This window comes from Mesoplodon bidens (genome assembly GCF_964165515.1).
Source record: "Mesoplodon bidens genome assembly, chromosome: 9".
In the NCBI taxonomy this organism is placed as follows: Eukaryota; Metazoa; Chordata; class Mammalia; order Artiodactyla; family Ziphiidae; genus Mesoplodon; species Mesoplodon bidens.
Window position 1 is genome coordinate 51,113,107 of NC_138166.1, and position 22,679 is coordinate 51,135,785.

Sequence of the window (22,679 nt, forward strand, 5' to 3'; positions counted from 1 at the left end):
AAGAAGAAGTATCAGAGGACTGGTCACATAGTAAAGTATCTTTTCCTGAAAGTTTGGTTTCAAAAAATATGTATGTATGAATATGTATATATTACTCATGTGCACAATTATTCATGTATACAACTATACACATATATGTAATACATACATAAATATATAAAATTAAATACACATATATGTAAAATATATTTCTTATTGTTAAATCATGGACAACATGTTTTTTTGTTTTTTTTAAGATTTGTATTACACTTAAAAAAAATAAATTTATTTATTTTTGGCTGCATTGGGTCTTCACCACTGAGCGCAAGCTTTCTCTAGTTGCAGCACGAGGGCTTCTCATTGCGGTAGCTTCTCTTTGTGGCACAGTATGGGCTTTAGGCACACGGGCTTCAGTAGTTGTGGCATGCGGGCTCAATAGTTGTGGCTTGCGGGCTCTAAAGCACAGGCTCAGTAGTTGTGGCGCATGGGCTTAGTTGCTCCACATGGGCTTAGTTGCTCCACGACACGTGGGATCTTCCCAGACCTGGGCTTGAACCCGTGTGCATTGTCAGGACAGCTTCTTAACCACTGAACCACCAGGGAAGACCTGGACAACATGCTTTAACTTTTATCTGTAGGACTTATATTTAAAATTATTTGTACCTCATTTTGAAATGCATCATATTTACTAGGTATCACAATAAAAATTTAAAATATAAATTTGAACCAAATTTCACAGGCATGTATTAGATGGTCTGATCTGTAGCCACTTAGATTATAAAAAAAATTCACTTTGGTATAAAGAAAAAAAAAATGCACTTGTGGAATCCAGGGCTGCCCGAAAGTTACCAGTAGTTCAAGTGCCAAACCATCTTAAACTTCAATCAAGAAAGACAAGCTCTAAGAATTAAGGTATTATGGAAGAGAAAAGCAATGTTTTAATATCTAAGTCCCAAATTTAAAGTCACAAGGGCAGATTCTCTGAATTGCAAGCTGTAATTTTAAACTGAGATACTTCCCATAAAGGCAAATTTATGTAGCCTAAACTGGGTACTAATTTATTTATTTAACATTGGTTAATTATTTCCCTGACCAGATCACTAATAAGTATATTCCCAGCTTTTAAACACATTAAACTTTTGAAGTGTAAAAGTTTTCACTCCCATTAGCAATCCAAAACAGTAATAAGTTCATTTAAGTACATGAAGTTTTCTTTCCTATTAGACATCTACAATAAATCAAAACTTATAGAATACACTGAGTTGTTGAACCATTCAAAGTAAGTAAGTTTTCCATGTCCTCAAATACTGGACCAAAAAAAAATGACAATCATATCTAAAAGAATAAGAAAAAAATAAGAAAAAGATAAAATGACATATATTTATTAACACATAAAGAAGGTATTTCCTAAAGTGTCCAATGCCCACGTTAGCTTTTAACACCTAAATTAAAAATCACTACTGTAACATTAATTTCAATAAATGAATTTATGTAATTAACTAGAATTCAAGCAGTTGTAAAAAGCATTACACAAAATAAAATACCCTATAATATGAAATGTTTACTGTGTTAAATATGGATACCTTATATCATGTATCCTAGAAACCCAATTTCAAACACTTTCTTAGAAACTAAAACAAGGCCTCAATCTAATTAAGGACCAACTTATTCAAACAGATTTAAGACTTTAGTTAATAATCTGAAAAAAGATATGTCAGAAAAATATAAACTTCAGGTTTTCTAGGTCATTTACATTACATCATACTGTGCTATATTCTTATATTTATAAAAACATAAAGCATGTGAGTTACAAGTAATAAAGTATTAATAATCAACAATAATTTCAAAAAAAAAAGAAATGTCAATCACAGTGTTACTTATCCTTACCTCTGAACTATAATCATCTGCCGTGGTTGAAATTTCACTTTCCGGCTAAAACAGAAAGTAAAAACTGATTATATTAAAGGCTTTCTACTGCGTCCCCTCTCCAAATATTGTACTTTATTAGCCCATTACTACTGGTAACTTATGATAGAATACTCAAAAAATATTACTAAAAAACAGGCAAAAAATTATTAAATTCTTTAAAAATTCCACTGATTATGTATCACAATGGCTAAATAACACATCTAAAATTTATCACTAGGCAGTTTTCTAAATATAAAAGTATCAAGAAGTACTTTCACACAGGGTCTTTTATATACTACAAATCATTTGTAAGACAAAAGCACCAAAAAAGATATCATCCCTCTAATTCTTACATCTCTTTTAAATAAAATAAAGTCTTAAATTGTTACTCCAAAAAGTTCAATTTCTTTAAAATGAAGAATCATCAAATTTTGGTGCTAGAAAAGTAGCAACAACTTCTAGAAAATTACCAACCTCTGTTGTTATTAACACTGTTGCAGCTTACAAAAAACTTTCAAAGACATTCTTGCTTCATCCTTACATCCCTGGGATTTGGGTATGAAGTGAGTGGCTTTTCTAAGCTTCCCTCAGCTTAGAAGTACTAGGAAGAGTCAAAGAGGAAACCTAAATTTTCACTGCTTTCACTGTTCACACGCTCTCATCAAATCTAAGAATCTAATTTTACAAGTGAGAAAAGAGACCCAGATATTTCATTTTTTCACTCAACAAATATGAACCATATATGAACCCAATATAGAAGCACCTACATAAAACAAATACTAACGGACATAAAGGGAGAAACTGATGGAAATATAATAATAATAGGAGACTTTAACACCCCTCTGACATCAATGGACAGATCTTCCAGACAGAAAATCAATAAAGCAACAGAGATCATAAATGACACAATAGAACAGTTAGACTCAATTGATATTTTCAGGACATTACAGCCCCCCAAAACAGACTACATTCTTTTCAAGCGCACATGCAATATTCCCTGGGATAGACCACATACTAGGACACGTGGCAAGCCTAAACAAATTTAAAAGGATAGAAATTATTTCAAGCATCTTTTTTGATCACAACAGCATGAAAGTAGAAGTCAACTGCAAAGAGAAAAATGAGAAAAAATGATTACAGGGAGACTAAACAATTTGCTACTAAAAAACTAATGGCTCAACAATGAAATTTAAAAAATACCTTGAGACACATGACAATGAAAACACAACCATACAAAAGCTATGAGATGCAGCAAAAGCAGTCCTAAGAGGTAAGTTCATAGTGACACAGTACTTACTCAAAAAACAAGAAATTTCTCAAATCAACAACCTAACCTACCACCTAAAAGAATTAGAAGAAGAAAAAGCAAAACCTAAAGTCAGCAGAAGGAAGGAAATAATAAAGATCAGAGAGGAAATAAATAAAACAGAGATTTAAAAAACAATAGAGGGCTTCCCTGGTGACGCAGTGGTTGAGAGTCCGCCTGCCGATGCAGGGGATACGGGTTTGTGCCCCGGTCTGGGAAGATCCCACATGCCACGGAGCGGCTGGGCCTGTGGGCCATGGCCACTGAGCCTGCACGTCCGGAGCCTGTGCTCCGCAACGGGAGAGGCCACAACAGTGAGAGGCCCTCGTACCGCAAAAAAACTAAAATTAAAAAAAATAATAAAAAGAAAAAAAAAACAATAGAAATAATCACTGAAACGAAGAGCTGGTGTTTTGAAAGGACAAAATTGACAAACCTCTGGCAGGGCTCACCAAGAAGAAAAGAGGACCAAAATAAAATAAGAAATGAAAGAGAAGAAATAACAACCGATACCACAGAAATACAAAAAAATGTAAGAGAATACTATGAACAATTATGTGCCAACAAATTGGACAACCTAGAAGAAATGGACCAGTTTCTAGAAACATACAGCCCACCAAAACTGAATCAAGAAGAAATAGAGAATTTGAACAGACTGATCACTACAAGTGAAACACAATCTGTAATTTTAAAAAACTCCCTTCAAACAAAAGTCCAGAACTGGATGGCTTTACTGGGGGATTACTAAACATACAAAGAAGAACTTATATCAATCCTACTCAAATTCTTCCAAAAGATTAAAGGGGAGGGAAAACTCCTAAAGTCATTGTATGAAGCCACTATCACCTTGATACCCAAACCAGACAAAGATACCACAAAAAAAGAAAGTTACAATATCTTTGATGAATATAGATGCGAAAATCCTCCACAAAATATTAGCAAACCAAATCCACCAACACATTAAAAAGGATCATACACCATGATTAAGCTGGATTCATCTGAGGTTCACAAGGATGGTTCAACATATGCAAATCAATCAATGTGATACACCACATCAACAGAAGAAAAGACAAAAACCACATGATCATCTCAATAGATGCAGAAAAAGCATTTGATAAAATGCAACATCCATTCTTCTTTAAAAATTTTAAAAATTTTATTTTATATTGGAGTATAGTTGATTAACAATGTTGTGTTAGTTTCAGGTGTACAGCAAAGTGATTCAGTTATACATACACATGTATCTATTCTTTTTCAAGTTCTTTTCCCATTTAGGTTATTACAGACTACTAAGCAGAATTTGATGTGCTATACAGTAGGTCCTTGTTGGTTATCTATTTTATTTTATGTTTTATTATTTTGTTTATTTTACTTTTGTGTTCATGTTATTGAATACAATTAAACATAATGTTTACATCTATAAAATTATCCTGTGTATACACGTAAAGAAACATTAAAAAATTCTAATAGGGTTATCTATTTTAAATATAGCAGTGTGTACATGTTAATCTCAAACTCCCAATCTATCCCTCCCCCCACTCTTCCCCTGGTAACCATAAATTCATTCTCTAAGTCTGTGAGTCTGTTTCCTGTTTTGTAAATTAGTTCATTTGTATCATTTTTTTAGATTTCACATATAAACAATATCATATGATATTTGTCTTTCTCTGACTTACTTCACTCTGTATGAAAGACTCTAGGTCCATCCATCATTCTTCTTAATGGCTGAGTAATATTCCATTGTATATATGTACCACATCTTCTTTATCCATTCAGCTGTCAATGGATATTTAGACTGTTTCCATGTCTTAGCTATTGTAAACAGCACTGCAATGAACACTGGGGTGCATGTACCCTTTTGAACCATGGTTTTCTCCAGATATATGCTCAGGAGTGGGATTACTGGATCATATGTTAGCTCTATTTTTAGTTTTTTTTTGTTTGTTTGTTTGTTTTTTTGCGGTACGCGCGCCTCTCACTGTTGTGGCCTCTCCCGTTGCGGAGCACAGGCTCCGGACGCGCAGGCTCAGTGGCCATGGCTCCTGGGCCCAGCCGCTCCGCGGCATGTGGGATCTTCCCGGACCGGGGCACGAACCCGTGTCCCCTGCATCGGCAGGCAGACTCTCAACCACTGTGCCACCAGGGAAGCCCTATTTTTAGTTTTTTAAGGAACCTCCATACTGTTCTTCATAGTGGCTATACCAATTTATATTCCCACCAGTAACAGGAGGGTTCCCTTTTCTCCACACCCTCTCCAGCATTTATTGTTTGTAGACTTTGTGATGATGGCCATTCTGACTGGTGTGAGGTGGTATCTCATTGTAGTTTTGATTTGCATTTCTCTAATAATTAGCGATGTTGAGCATCTTTTCACGTGCCTCTTGGCCACCTGTATATCTTCTTTGGTAAAATGTGTATATAGGTCTTCTGCCCATTTTTTGATTGGGTTGGTTTTTCTTTTATATTAAGCCATATGAGCTGTTTGTAAGTTTTGGAGATTAATCCACTGTCGGTCACATCACTTGCAAATATTTTCTCCTATTCTGTGCATCATCTTTTCATTTTGTTTATGGTTTCCTTTGCTGTGCAAAAGCTTTTGGGTTTAATTAGGTGTTTATTTTTCTTTTTATTTCCATTACTCTAGGAGACGGGTCGAAAAAGATATTGCTGCAATTTATGCCAAAGAGTGTTCTGCCTATGTTTTCCTCTAAGAGTTTTATAGTATCCAGTCTTATATTTAGGTCTTTAATCCATTTTGAGTTTACTTTTGTGAAATATCCATTCATGATTAAAAACTCTTACTAAAGTTGGTATAGAGGGAACATATCTCAACATAATAAAAGTTATTTATCACAAACTCACAGCCAACATAATACTCATATGATTATCATATGATCCAGCAATTCCCCTCCTGGGCATATATATGGAGAAAACTCTAATTGGAAAAGATACATGCACCCCAATGTTCATAGCAGTACTATTTACAATAGCTAAGACACAGAAACAACCTAAGTGTCCATCGACAGATGAATGGATAAAGAAGATGTGATATATACATATATATAAAAATAAAATGGAATATTACTCAGCCATAAAAAAGAAATAATGCCATTTGCAGCAACATACAAGGACTTAGAGATTATCACAGTAAGTGAAGTAAGTCAAACAGAGAAAGACAAACATCATATGATATAACTTACATGTGGAATCTAAAAAAAAATGACACAAATGAACTTATTTACAAAATAGAAACAAACTCAGACGTAGAAAACAAACTTATGGTTACCAAAGAGGAAGGCAGGGAGTGATAAATTAGAACTCTGGGATTAGCAGATACAATCTACTATATATAAAATAGATAAACAACAAGATCCTACTGTATAGCACATGGAACTATGTTCTATATCTTGTAATAAACCCTAATGGAAAAGAATCTGAATAAGTATATATACATATATATGGATGCATATATATACATAAGTATATGTATATATACTTATAACTGAATCACTTTGCTGTACACCAGAAACTAACTCAACATTGTAAATCAACTATATTTCAATTTAAAAACATTAAAAATTTAAAAAAAGCTGATTCATGGGCCCCACCCAGACCTGCTGAATCAGAATCTACATTTTAAAAAGATCCCACATGTGATCTGTATATACATGGAAGTCTGAGAAGTACTCCTCCAAAATGGGGAAAGATAATAAAGTACCTGTCCAATGAGCTCAAAAAAATTAACAGAAACAAAAAACAAAAAAACCCCAACCAAACAAACAAAAAAAGCAAAAATCGAAAAAAAAACCAAACAGGAAGCATCACTGTCTCCTTTCTCATCTACACTTACGGAAATTTTATTCAGCACTCAAGATCAAGTTCCCAGTCAACCTCCTCTCTGATGTAGTAATGATGCCAGGAACAGAAATAAGCTTACTCCTATTCTAAAATCCTGTAGCAGTGGTTCCGAACTTATGTGGCCCTCTTTTAAATCTAAAACACTTTCATGGGACTTCCCAGATGGTCCAGTGGTTAAGAATCCACCTGCCAATGCAGGGGACATCGGTTCGATCTCTGGTCCGGGAAGATACCACATGCCACGGGCAACTGAGCCCATGTGCCACAACTACTGAGCCTGCGCACCACAACTACTGAAGCCCGTGTGCTCTAGAGCCTGTGTGCTGCAACTACTGAAGTCTGCACACTCTGGGCCGCATGTGCCACAACTACTGAGCCTGCATGCTGCAACTACTGAGCCTGCATGCTGAAACTACTGAAGCCTGTGTGCCTAGAGCCTGTGTTCAGCAACAAGAGAAGCCACTGCAATGAGAAGCCTGTGCACTGCAACGAAGAGTAGCCCCCACTCACCACAACTAGAGAAAGCCTGTGCGCAGCAATGAAGACCCAGTGTGGCCAAAAAATAAATAAATAAATAAAAACCACCAAAAAAACCCACTTTCATGATGCAAGTCCTTATGGTTCGCTCACTTACTTATTCTTTTAAATGGCTATTGATTAAATGCATATTGTGTACTAAGAACTGTGCTACTGAGGATAAAATGGTGAACAAGACACTGTACTTGAAATGCTAAAATTCCAGTGAAAGCCCAAGTATTGATTTGTTAGGCAGAAAATGAAAATAAAAACATCTTCAAATCAAATCAAGCACCATGGTTACTATATTGTATTATACAAAAGATCTATATTTCAACAAAAAGTTACAAATACAGGGCTTCCCTGGTGGCGCAGTGGTTAAGAATTCACCTGCCAATGCAGGGGACATGGGTTCAAGCGCTGGCCCGGGAAGATCCCAAATGCCGTGGAGCAACTAAGCCCATGTGCCACAACTACTGAGCCTGCACTCTAGAGCCCACGAGCCACAACTACTGAAGCCCGTGTGCTTAGAGCCTGTGCTACGCAACAAGAGAAGCCACTGCAGTGAGAAGCCTGCACACCGCAATGAAGAGTAGCCCGTTCTTTGCAACTAGAGAAAGCCCACTTGCAGCAAAGAAAACCAATGCAGCCAAAAATAAATAAATAAATATTTAAAAAATTACAAATACACAAAGAAAAAGTAAAGTATGGCCCATACACAAGAAAAACAGTAGTCAGTAGAAACTGTCCCTGAGGAACCATAGATATTGGACTTAACAGACAAAGATTTTAAATTAGCTATTTTTTAAAAAGTCAAATAAATGAAGGAAATAATGTCTAAAAAACTAAAGAAAATTATAAGAACAATGCCTCGCCAAATAGGGAATATAAAAAAAGAAAGAATTTATAAAAGAACCAAAGAGAAATTCTGGAGTTAAAAGTAAAATAACTGAAATGTAAAATTCACTAGAGGGGCTTAACAGGAGATCTGAGGAGGAAGAAGAATCAGAGCAAACTTCAACATAGTTCAACTGTAATTATCCAGTCTGAGAAAAAGAAAAAAGAATTTTTAAAAAATGAACAGATCATCAAAGACCTGTGCAACAAACATACTAACATATGAATAAGGGAGACTCAGAAGGAGAGGAAAGGGTCAGAAAGAATATTCAAAGATATAATGGTTGAAAACTTCCCAAAGTTGATAAAAAACATTAATCTATATATCCAAAATGCTCAAAAAACTCTAAGAAGGAAAAACTCAGATCCACTTTTATGATGAATAGCAAATCTCTATGACATCTTTGACTCTTGACTAAAGCTCAAATCTCTATATATCTAAATCCTATTTCTACCTAAATATTCCAGGGCACAATCCAAATGATCATTTTTTGCCTTGTACAACACTCTTCCTCCTAAGTATGGCATTGTTCTCTACTCCTGGTCTTAGTTGGTAGCTCCACCATCCCACCCACCACCCAATCCACTCTTAACTTCTCCCTCATCTCCTTATTCTTGAAAATTCCATCATTAATGGGAGGAAGAAAATTAGCATTTATTGAGGAAAACTTTCTATGGGCCAGGTACAGCCTCCCTCTGTTCACCATTACCACCAACCTATCCTGATCACTTTGAGATCCGTTTAAAACTAAACTACTTAAGGTTTCCAAATCACATCACACTGTTTCATGTCTTTGAGAATGCTGATTCTTTAGCATGGAGGTTGTCTGCCCTACTTCTTTGCCTCTAGCTAACTCTAATGTACACCTCAAGACTTGGTTCTCTTCCTGGAAACTTTCCCAAATAACACACACAAGACTGATTTGGGCATTCCCCCAAATCATGGTACTTTAGGACACCATGTGCATTGTTGCTAGCATGGCTCTCTCTAATCAAGGTACACAGCCTATCTTACATCCACCTTCCCCACTAGAGTGACTTTCAAGGATAGAGACTGTCATATTTATCTTGGTATCCTTGGTGCTCAATCTTTGGCGTAATACAGCTGCTCAATAAGTGTTTGTTAAATCAAGCTCACAAAAATCGCATAGGGTGCTAATGAGTGTTGCCATTACAACTTTACACTTAGAATGCTAGTATTTAAAAATCTGGATGAATACTTACTTCAACAGAGAAGACCTGGTCATGTTTAACTATTTCTCCACTGTGTAGAGTTCTCATTATTGTGGATTCAGGACTCACAGCTGATCCTAATCTCTGAGAACTATTTGTGCACATTTCATCACTCTGTGATTGCTCAATATTCACAGCATGGTATGCTGACATGTCATGTTTACTACTTGAAGTTTTCCTCTTTTTTTTCTGCTTCTTAGGATTCTGCCCATCAGATTGAGCTTTCCTTTGTCGAAACTTGGCAAGCTACAGAAAAAAAAAATCATCGTTATTGTCAAAGATAATTTTTCTTTATCAGCATTAAGAAAAAAGTAGATTTGGAGTCACTTTCTTTAAAAGATCAACCCATCACTAAAATGATGACAAAATAATGGACAATGGTTACTGTGTTTAACACAAGAATGACTACTGAATTGCAAAGAAACTAGGTATTTCTGAATGAATGCTGTTCAAATGTTGAGAAGAACTGAAAATATCATGTCTAAAGAAAAAAAAATTAGCCCAGCGTTGGGTAGAATAAAAAACAGGCATTCTCATTCACTGTTTAGTGAGAGTATAATCTCTGGATATGAGATTATATGAAAACATAGGAGCTCTAAATGCATTTGCTTTGCGGAATTTCTGTGACTTCCACTTACGTATATTAGTAAATGTAATTATTTCATGCAAAAAGCTTTAGCTATACAAATGATCAATGCAGACTTGTTTATAATGGAAAAAATTATAAATATTTTCAGTATCAAACAGTAGAGCCTCCTAGCCCTTAATCATTTGCATACCATCATCAGGATTTTTGCCATATCCTAGTGTCACCTAAACTTACCAGTTACTTAATATGTTTTAACTAGTGTACTTTTCTTATTTAAATTTATTTTAAAAGGATACTTTCTATCCTTGACATAAATTAAAAGTATCACTTGTCATTTTTTTAAAAATAAAAACAAAAATGAGGGCTTCCCTGGTGGCGCAGTGGTTGAGAGTCCGCCTGCCGATGGGGGAGACGCAGGATCGTGCCCCGGTCCAGGAGGATCCCACATGCCGCGGGGTAGCTGGGCCCATGAGCCATGGCCGCTGAGCATGTGCGTCCGGAGTCTGTGCTCCGCAGCGGGAGGGGCCGCAACAGTGAGAGGCCCACGTGCCACAAAAAAAAAAAAAAAAAAAAAAAAAAAAAAACCAAAAATGAACACAATGAAAAATAAAACTGTATTATTAAAATTTTAGCTAGATATATTGCTGATGGTTCTAAAAGAAACAGGGAAGTGTTAGAGGGGTGCTAAGGATCTATAAGTATCAGACTTTTGGCTTGTAAGAAACCTGGAAAAGTAATAGCTTTTTTTTTACAATACTATCCACTGTTATTTAATACTGGATCAGGATATCACCTAAAATATCTCATCACTACCTATATCAGAAGTATGGATAACATATTTTGGGCAACACTAGATTAATTCAATTAAAATAATACTAATGCAAACCATTATTAATATTAAAAATATTAATGTAAACCATTATTAATAGTAAATGTTTATATACAACATTAGGTATAATATTGCAATATAACCTTTTTTAGTAAAAGGAAAATTAAGTGCATCTCTTTTAACAAAGATAAGGCAGGCCTCAGGCTCACAGCCTTCAACAATTATACCTATCTTAAATTTTAATAACATTCTACACAGAGGCATGGATAAATTCTGGAAGAATATAACCATAACAATTTTGGTCTGTCTCTGGATTTAGGATTACAGGTATTTTTCCTTATGCTCACTTGAAATTTCCTTTTTGGTGCATAAATTTTCCAAATTTTATATGAAGCAACTATTAACTACCAATTCCTAAATTTAATTTGAACTCAGTCATTCTGAGAGAAACAAAAGCATAAGAGCAGGTATAAGCCCTTTGTGCCTTAAAAAGAGGAAACAGAGGAAATATACAAACATATTAATATATAAATTAGACCAATTACAAAGACGGCCAGTAAATGTCTTATGATATGAAGGATTAAAGCAATCTTGATGATATTGATATCATTAACTATCAAAATATGTGACAAGTACTAGAATCTATAGAATAACATACAGCATATATTATACTTTTGTCTGCTGTAAATGAAGAAAAGTTTATAGATATGTATTGTTTACTTAATAAAGGTGTCTAATTAATGTCAGAAATATCTAATCACTGACCTTGCTATATAAAAATATATCACATTTAAATTTCTTCCCCAGTTGATCAGCAACTAGTCAGTTATTCTACTATCTGCTTAAGGAACAGATGCAAGACCAGTTGCCTCTATCTGTACATTATTAAGCTGCTGGAATGCATTTAAACTACTTTGGAGAGCAAATTCATTCTTAAAAATAAACCAACTGAAACACTATTATATATTATCTGTAAATAGAATCAAAAGTCTAGGGACATCATTTTAAATCGATCCCTCAGAAAGAATGCAAAAGCAAAAAAATGTTAATGACATTCTTAAGATTTAAAAATATATTCAGACAGCAGAGGATATCAGGACAATGATGAAGATTTTGTTTAAAATTCCAACTCTGTTAGGATATATAATTTATATTTAATATTTATTTATATGTACAAATACATAACAAAAGAGAAAACTAAAATCCTGTACTATAAAAAGACTGATTAAAAAAAAAAACAAAAAACCTGTTGCCTGAGACAACAGTATCCATTATTAAATGAACCCAATGAAAAGGTTAATAATAGATATGGAATAAAAAGTAGAATGGGGGGCTTCCCTGGTGGCGCAGTGGTTGAGAGTCCTCCTGCCGATGCAGGGGACACGGGTTCGTGCCCCAGTCCGGGAAGATCCCACATGCCGCAGAGCAGCTGGGCCCGTGAGCCATGGCCGCTGAGCCTGCGCGTCCGGAGCCTGTGCTCCGCAACGGGAGAGACCACAACAGTGAGAGGCCCGCGTACCGCAAAAAAAAAAAAAAAAAAGTAGAATAGGGACTTCCTTGGTGGCGCAGTGGTTAAGAAACTGCCTGACAATGCAGGGGACAAGGGTTCGAGCCCTGGTCCAGGAAGATCCCACATGCCGCAGAGCAACTAAGTCCATGCGCCACAACTACTGAGCCTGCGCTCTAAAGCCCACGAGCCACAACTACGAAGGCTGTGTGCCACAACTACTGAAGCCCGCAGGCCTAGAGCCTGTGCTCTGCAACAAGAGAAGGCACTGCAATGAGAAGCCCACACACCACAGTGAAGAGTAGCCCCTGCTCGCTGCAACTAGAGAAAGCCTGCGCGCTGCAAAGAAGATGCAACGCAGCTGTTAAAAAAAAAAAAAAAAAGAGAGAGAATAGTTCAATTACAGTGTTTAGAATTAATCACTTCTAAGGACATAAAATTACCAAGACATTGTTTTAGGCCTATGTTATTGATTACATGAAGTCATATTATTTTTTCAGAACAATTAACCAGAAGGTAAACTCCATGAATGTAAGAACTTTTGTTCACTGCTATATATTCAAAATCTAGAACAGTACTCAATAAATACATGATGAGTGAAAAAGATAACATACCTTTTATAGAAAAGTTAACATTAAGCAATAATTTTAAGCACTGTTCCACAGAACCTAAGAACTAAGATGATAAACTGGCATATCTAATTCCACTATCTAAAAAAGTTCCATGGTCTCAGAATTCAAAGTGGCAATTAAATGAATTAAAACATAAAATATTCCCTCTCACCATAATCTCTCTACCCCACTAGGCAAAACAAATAAACAGAAAAACTAAGCAAATGACAAAATTAAATTCTCAGAAAAACAATGCCCATAATAGCTTTTTAGGAAGAGTTCTGTTTTGTAAAAACATGAGAAAAGGAACAAAATCACATCGTAAATCACATCATAAATAGCTATCTATTTTTATTTTAAACCTGAAAAATGGCAAGCTGGCAGATAAGCAAAAATCAGAAACTATTCAATTAGCTAATCATTTGATACTGCAATGGTACATTTTAAATTACTGGAAAAACATTTATTCTAAAACATGCTGGAAATTCAGACTACAGACATCTGTGTTTGTCATTTGGAAGCCAATTATAAAAATGTTAACATATGCAGGCACGGAAATAGCTGCAAGATTTACTGGAAAGATATGTCCATATACCCTTGTCTTTCAAAACTAATTCAGATCTCAAGCAAATGTCTTACCCTGACCAGAACACGAATAAATAATTAAATAAAAATGACTAATAATTTATTTCATAAACTCAATATTTATTTATAAATGATCATTCTCAATAAAACAAGGAATTTTTTTTAATGCTGTAAAAAAATGTCAAGTTTTTATAATGTCACTTCAATAAAAGTACTAACTGGAATTTGTTTTGTGTCTTGAGAGTTCATCAGGTGTTTATGTGCCAGGCACAAAGCTAGACATGAGTCGAAATACACTGTCTTAACAGTAGGATCTTTTAGTCTAAGCCAGCCTAATATTTCATTGAGTTGTGAGAAACAAGGTAAAAGTTAGTGTACAATTTTGTAAACTCAACAGTCCTATATATCTTTAAGGAGCTAGTACGGGAACTTCTCTTGTCCTGATTTTCTCAAAAAAGGCTTTCTGTAAGAGGTGTGGTTATAGAGTTTTACAGCTGTGAAGGAAGTATCTTGGCATATGACAGACAGTAGTGAGTAGTTCATTTATTTTAAAAATATTTATTGTGTTTATGGAATAAATATTGAGTTTATGGAATAAATTATCATGTGTCTGCCCTGTGCAGGGTAGGTAGTAATGAAACAGATACAAACCCTACTCCTCTGAATTGTAATCCAGTTAGGAAGAAAAAAAATTAAACAAATATGGACAAATACAGAAATATATCATTTCAAGAGACAAAAAGTGCTTTGAAGAAAAAGTACAGGGCTTCCCTGGTGGCGCAGTGGTTGAGAGCCCGCCTGCCGATGCAGGGGACACGGGTTCGTGCCCCAGTCCGGGAAGATCCCACATGCCGCGGAGCAGCTGGGCCCGTGAGCCATGGCCGTTGAGCCTGCGCGTCCAGAGCCTGTGCTCTGCAACGGGAGAGGCCACAACAGCGTGAGGCCCACATACCACAAAAAAAAAAAAAAAAAAGAAAAAGTACAGGTACTAAAAAAAGTCTAAAATAGAAAGACTTAATTTGAATGGGAATGTAAGGGAGAAGTCATGAAATATTGAGAAAAGAATGTGGAAGCTGAGATTTGAAGACAAATATGAGTTACTTGCCCAAAAGTAGCAAAATATAACAAGAACATCTGACTCCAAATCCAGTATTCTTTCCATTATACCAATTTGCATTCCATGCATTCTGAGCTCTTTTCCTTCATTTGTCATTAAACTTAAAAACACTAACATTAAATCTAGAACATGAAGTTTAAAGGCATGAACAAATGAAATCACCAAAACAAATACTTTTTTGACAACACTAGGGAAAAAACACACACACAACACACACATACACCAAGAAATTATAAAATATTTTTAAAATGTTATCTACTTTCTCTAGTCTTCAAAAGCAGCTGTAAGTAGCTGTTTTTACTGTAGAAAATTTAAGAAATCCTAATTCTAATTATGTAACTATTTGTACCTGTCCGTGCAGCCTTTACCTTTGTGATATTCCCTAATGAATGTTGAACAAGAATGCTGTACAAGCTATTACAACAAAACTTCAGGGACCTAACTATGAAAACACAGAAGAATAACACAGTTGACCCAAACACAATTTGTATGTAGAGCTGAAGTAGGGCAACTGAAAACAAAGAAGACAAAAGCAACACTTTAAAGATGCTCTGAAGAATATTTTCCAACGATATGACAAAATACAAACTGTTGGAAAATAACAGTGCCAAAGAGACCCGAGGAAATCAGATATGGAAAAGACCACAGGACTTTCCCTTATGGATCCAGCAGTCTTATTTATATCCTACAACCTCATTCAATGCAGAATTTTTCTTAAAGTTTTGGAACACTTTTAAGTCTAAGAAGAAAATAGACTCTCGAACTGAAAAAGTGACCTTAATTTTGCAAATTTTAACACATTTCATTGTCTGGCACATAGTAAGCCCAAATATTTTTTGAGCGAAAATAATGTTTCAAAAAGAATATGGATTACATATATTAGAGTACTGGACTGTTGTGTTTACAGAGACTCTAATAAGCTAGCTATGTGACACTGGACAAGCCCCTTAACCTCAAGAGAACTCAGTTTTTTCAACTGTACAATGAAGAGGAGGATTAGAAGGATCTCTTAAAGCTTCTTTCAGTTTTACCATATGATCCAGCAAGTCCACTCCTAGGCGATATATCCTAAGAAAACAAAAACACTAATTCAAAAAGATACATGCACCCCAATGTTCACAGTAGCATTATTTACAATAGCCAACATATGGAAGCAACCTAAGTGTCCATCAACAGATGAATGGATAAAGAAAATGTGGTATACATACAATGGAATATTACTCAGCCATAAAAAAGAATGAACTTCTGCCATTTGTATCAACATGGATGGACCAGAGGGTTTTATGCTTACTGAAATAAGTCAGACAGAGAAAGGCAAATACTGTATGCTTTCACTTATATGTGGAATCTAAAAAATAGAACAAACAAATGAATATAACAAAACAGAAACAGACTCAGATATAGAGAACAAACTAGTGGTTACCAGTGGGGCAAGGGGCAAGATACAGTGGTAGGGGATTAAGTGGTACAAACTACTATGTATAAAATATTATAAGTGGGCCTCCCTGGTGGCGCAGTGGTTGAGAGTCCGCCTGCCAATGCAGGGGACACGGGCTCGTGCCCCGGTCTGGGAAGATCCCACATGCCACGGAGTGGCTGGGCCCATGCGCATCCGGAGCCTGTGCTCTGCAACGGGAGAGGCCACAACACTGAGAGGCCCACGTACCGCAAAAAAAAATATATATATATATTTTAAGTAAGGTACAAGGATATACTGTACAGCACAGGGAATATAGCCTATATTTTATAATAACTTTAAATGGAGTATAACCTATAAAAATATTAAATCTCTATGTTGTACACTTGAAAATAATATTATAGATCAATTATATGTCAATCAATCAATAAAATTTCTTCCAGCTTTTAATGCTTAAATTGGAAAAGTTTTTTTCAACTGTTCCTTTCCCTTTTTCTTCCCCATACTCTCACTTAGAAGAAAAACTAGAATTCTACATTATAACAAAGTTTCTTTTTAACTGTTGCTTGAAAAAACAGTTCAATAAACAGTATCTATTACTAAATGATCCCAAATGAAAAAAGATATAGAATAAAAAGTGGAATGAGGGCCTCCCTGGTGGCGCAGTGGTTGAGAGTCCGCCTGCCGATGCAGGGGATACGGGTTCGTGCCCCGGTCTGGGAGGATCCCATGTGCCGCGGAGCGGCTGGGCCCGTGAGCCATGGCCGCTGGGCCTGCGCGTCCGGAGCCTGTGCTCCGCAGCGGGAGAGGCCACAGCAGTGAGAGGCCCGCATACCGCAAAAAGAAAAAAAAAAAAAAAAAAAAAGTGGAATGATTACAGTATAGTGTTTAGAACAAATCACTTCTAAGTATATAAAATTATCAAAATACTGTTTTAGGCTCATGTTACTATAAGAAGTATATGAAGTCAAATTATCATTGCAGAACAAATAACTAGAAGATATGCTCCAGGAGGGCAGGGATTTTTAATCAAAATCAAAGCCTATGTAATACTCTTAAGTCTCGAATAGTGCCTGCATATAGGTTCTCAATAAAAATTTGTTGAGTGAAAAAAAAGATTTTTTTTTTTTTTACAGAAAAGAGGAACCATAAGCAATAATTTTAGGCTTATTCCTCAGAACTTCAGAATACCTGTATAGTTTCTAAAAAAAAAACTAAAATGATATATCAGGTCCATGGTTACATTACTGTACAACCATACAACGTAATATTATGTACCTGTCAAAGATAATGCTTTCCAAAAAAATTTAATGTGGGAAAATGCTCTCAACATAAAGCTGGGGGAGAAAAGAGGCCAAAACTGCATGCAGAGTATGATTCAAGCTAAGTTTAAAAATATACATAGAAACAAAAGAATGAACAAACTGTTAATAGTGATTACTTGTAGGTTATGAGACTATGGGTAATTGTTTTCTTTTCTGAAAGATTTTCACTGCCTCCCTCCCTTCCCCAAAGATCTGTAAAGAATATTCACTAATAAAACTATGGGCCCATATGTTAATATCACTGTTTTTAAAAGGATATAATACAACTACACATCTACCAAAAATCTCATCCCAAAAGACAGAAATAAGGCAGAAGTCCCAGGAATTATGCTGTCCTGGGGCCTGGCGTCTTTCATCAGCCTCTCCACACACCCTCTCCAGACATCCCATAAGCATAACTGCTAACAGTGACAGATTAATACACCTCACTGTCCAGATGCCACCAACTTCTGTTTCATTTCACTGTCACCTCATTTACTGCTAACACTGAACGGTGAGAACGATGGCACTTTGCCCCAACCTTACCTAGTTTCTGCATAGTATAAAGCTTAATCTCATCAAAAATAAACAAATAGGGCTTCCCTGGTGGCGCAGTGGTTGACAGTCCGCCTGCCGATGCAGGGGATATGGGTTCGTGCCCCGGTCCGGGAAGATCTCACATGCCGTGGAGCGGCTGGGCCCGTGAGCCATGGCCGCTGAGCCTGCGCGTCCAGAGCCTGTGCTCCGCAACGGGAGAGGCCACAACAGTGAGAGGCCCGCGCACCACAAAAAAAAAAAAAAAAAAAAAAAAAAAAAAAAAAAAAAAAAGAATAAAAATAAACAAATAAATAGCAGTTCATGTAAAGGAGAATCCCTAAAACAAGGTATATCTGTAACAGATGCTATCACCCTCAGCAGCAAAAATACATGCCAGCTTATCATCTGAGGTTTGTTCATTTATAAGCCACAGATAATAGAATATTATTCTCTCTTATACGCATATTTTTTTTTGCAGGAAATATCGACTTAAAAAATAAAAGAACTGCTGTATCTGGTCACTTCAATGGCCCATCCTGTCAGATATCCAGTGCCCATCAACAGCTCCAATGATCTGTCAGAGATCATCTGTGATGAAACTGGGTGTATAATAAACACATAAATGTAAGTTGGCTTTGGTTTTGCTTCCTCTTCCTATCTCATTCCACAACACACTCACTACTCCCCGAGGACTGAAGGACCGTGGGATTATGATCTCTGCACACCTCTAGGCCCTTGGCATGTGCATTGGAAAATGGGCAAAAGTTAACACAGCACCAGTGTTTGTAACAGAAAAACTGGAAACAACCCAAATGCTCATTGATATGAGAATGCTAAATGAGGTAAATTCCTATAATGGAATAGTATGCAGGTGTGAACATCTTTACATAATACTGAACAAAAAGAAACGCACTGAGTACTGCTTATAATATGATACCATTAAGTTCAAAAACAGCAAAACTAATATATTATGTAAACATACGTGGTACAGAAAAGCAAGGCACTGATAAAGAAAATTCAGAATTGTAGTTACCTTAGGTAGAGAGGGGGTGGGATTAGATTGGGAAAGATTTCAACTGTATTTGAATGTGTATATTTCTTAAACTGGGTGACAGGCATAGAGGTCATTTTAAAAAAATCATTTTTCTTATCTATATATTTTATATGTATTCTTTTGCAGGTGAAACATATTTAAGTATTTTTAAAGTATGTATTTAGAACTTCCTGCTGAGGAAACTGGCCAGTGCTCATAGCTCCTACCATACAGGACACCCCAGCTGCTCCTCCCAGTCTAGTGTGATGAGAAAAAAGGCAGTTGATTAGACTCTTCTCTTGGAATTAGGGAACAAAGAGTTAGAAAAGATGTCCAGAAAGTAACAGAGGGGAGATGAATCTTATTGAAGGATTTGAAAATCAGTGCATGATGCAATAATCATATAAATATCCCTAAACTCACCCATAAAGTACATTTATGTTATCAACCTACTAGTTATGTTGCAGACTAAAATATTTTTTTTGCGTATTCAGCACAGCCAGTTTTCCTTCTGATGAAATCATCCTTACTTCTTTAGTTGCACATCAAGTAAAGTAGCTGGCATATAAGGGTTCATGATGTATAATCACCTAGTTTTGCAGAATCACACACGTTAGCTATGTCAGTGGGTCCCAAACTTTACTGCACATTGAGGATCTTTAAAAAATAGTGAGTCCTGGATTGCACCTCAGACCTTCTGATTTGGGGTTGGAGTGTGACTTAGGCTTTGAAATTGTTTAAATCTTTCCAGAGGCGTCTAATGTGCAGCAAAGTTTGGGAACCACTAAGCTAGATGCTTATTCTATGAATTGATTTGCTGGCACTATTTAAATAATTTTTCTCTCTCCCCCACTTATGTTTAAGTGTCTATAGTGGGAAACAATTCCATTGAATAGAACAAATTTGGGGATTCATCCTTCATTTTTGGTCATGTGCAAACTGATGTACAAGCAAAAGAAGCTGATCTGCAAAGAGAGGAGCATCAGATATTGTGAAAGTGAAATAAGGGATGATAGAGAGAATGGCATTGGTTCCAAATGGCTGTTCTGTTTCCCATGAGGCCCAACTATACTTCTCTTAGCTTCCTTTGAAATCTCTCTATCGTTACTATAATGCTCTTTTTCTCTCCTTCACTTAAATAATCAGTTTTTTGGGAACAAAGTGCCCTGCTAGAAGTAGGGTGCTTACATTTAGCTATTTGAATCAGTCAGTATTTTATATTAAAAAACCCCAAAAACTAATGGTTTCACTGCTTCATCTGTATAGCAATAACATATACCTGCCACCTGGGGGCAGCATACCTACCTGAATATGGGATATGTTTTTTGGAAAACCGTAACCCTTTTCAAAGGTTAAACATGTCAAATATACATTCTTTGACAGTTTTTGGCTACTTTTAAGATAAAATCCATACTGTCTCAACTAACACATATGGCTCCTCATTATCTGATCCCAGCCTATTTCCCCAATCTAGTTTTCCAGCATGAGAATAATGATGATGATGGCTAACACTTCTTGAAAAGTTTTTATAACTGACAATCTTCTACGAGCTTTATATGTATTAGTTGAATCCTCACAACAACCCCAAAGCAGGTACTATTATTCTTCTCATTTTCCAGATGGGAAACAAGTACTGAGAAGTTTAAAAAACTTGCCTGAAGTCACAAAGCTAATAAACTGCAGAGCCAGAATTTGATCCCAGACTATCTCATCTAGTCCAAGCTCATAACCACTACTATTATACTGCTTTTCACAAAAAAATCTTTGAAAAAGTAGGTAGCATTCACCACCCTTTCCTGATTCACATTCATTCTCCATCCCACAGTAATCTGAATTCTTCGCTTCCCTTTCTCACCAACTGTTGCTAAAGCTCAAGGTCACTTTTCAAGTCTCCATCATACTTGATTTCTCATTTTTGACAAGTGGCCACTCCTTCTTACTTGAAACTCTCCCCTTAGTCTCACAGACATCATCACCTCCTAGCTTTGTAAACAGTTTGTATCCAGTATCCTTTGCAGATACTTCTCCACCTGTTTTTTAAACATGGGTGTCTCCACAGAATTCACCTCTCAGTATGCATCCCATTTAGTCGTTGTCTTGAGTGAACTCCCCACTCCCAGAGTGTCAGCCAGTATCTTTAAGCCAAATATTTATCTCTAGCATGGCCTTTTAAAGGAACAGACTCATATTCAGTTTTACACTGGGCCACTCTTCTAGGATGTCCTCTGACTCAATGTATCCAAAACAAAAGTCATCTTCATCTTACTAAAATATTTGTTACCCTCCAAAAATGCCCACATTTCCTATCTCAGAGACCCATTTCACTCAAATCCTCTTCACCCAAATTTGTCCATGTTCCCCTATCTCAGAGACCAACATCCCTTAAGTTGCTCAAGTCAGAAAACTAGAGTCTTCCCTTATCTTAGTCTGTTTGGGCTGCTATAATAAAATATCATAGACTGGGTGGCATATAAACATCAGAAATCTATTTCTCACCATTCTGGAGGCTGTAAGTCCAAGATCAGGGAACCAGCAGATCTGGTGTCTGGTGAGAGCCCACTTTCTAGTTCACAGATGGCCATTGTTTTGCTATAGCCTCACATGGTGGAAAGGGGAAAGGAATCTCTCTTTTGTAAGGGCAGTAATCCTAGGCTCTGCTCTCATGACTTAGTCATTTCCCAAAGGCGCCACCTCCTAATACAATCACCTTGGGGGGTACGATCGCTACATATGATTTCTAGGGGGAAATGAACATTCAGATCATAGCATCTCTCTTACCCTTTACAACAATTACCAAGGCCTCTCAATCCTACCTCCTAAACAGTGACCAAGGATCACTGTTTAGCCAGTGCAGGGCTGAAGTTAAGAACACAATCTCTTAGGTCAGAGTGGGTTTGAATCCTTGCTCTGCCACCATGACTTTGTGCAAATTACTTAACCTCTCTGGTTTTTCCACCTGTGAAATAGGGATAGAAACAGTATCCACAGCTCTTAGAATAGTTATAAGGATTAAATAAGAAAATGAATGTAAAACACTTAGCATAATGCCTAGCATTAGAAAGTGCTCAAAAATTGGTAGCTACTATCATCACAAATTCATACTCTTCTTTCTTCCACTGTCAACCTTCCCACTCTCCAAGTGAAAGACAATGAGGTAGAAACAGAAGTGGGGATAAATCAAGAAATATTTAGAAGGTAAAGTCAGCAGAATGTGGTGATTGGTTGGCTCTGAAAGGTAAAGGAGAGTGAGTCAGGGAAACCAAATAGAAGGTGAGATAATGTGGGCCTACTGGGTTGTGGTGTTAGAATGGGAAGAAAAAGGCTAAGTAGAAGACAAATTCTGAATAAAAAACAATTAATGGGATTGGGTTATGAGTACACAGGACACAGGAAGATAATTGCAGAATAATTCAAAGGGTTTTAGTTTTCAACTGAGATGCTTTCTCAATAGGT

General features: G+C 36.3%; 1 protein-coding gene across 6 annotated transcripts in view; it reads right to left on the reverse strand.

Moving 5' to 3' along the window:
* Positions 1-22,679, reverse strand: part of AKAP9 (A-kinase anchoring protein 9) — a 153,217-nt gene that overhangs the window by 121,048 nt on the left and 9,490 nt on the right. For all 6 annotated transcript variants that reach the window (XM_081243401.1, XM_081243399.1, XM_081243398.1 and 3 more), the window contains exons 2-3: positions 9,689-9,943; positions 1,867-1,911 (exon numbers count right to left, since the gene is read on the reverse strand). In XM_081243401.1, coding sequence (XP_081099527.1) covers positions 1,867-1,911; positions 9,689-9,943 — 300 coding nt within the window. The remainder of the gene's footprint in view (positions 1-1,866; positions 1,912-9,688; positions 9,944-22,679) is intronic.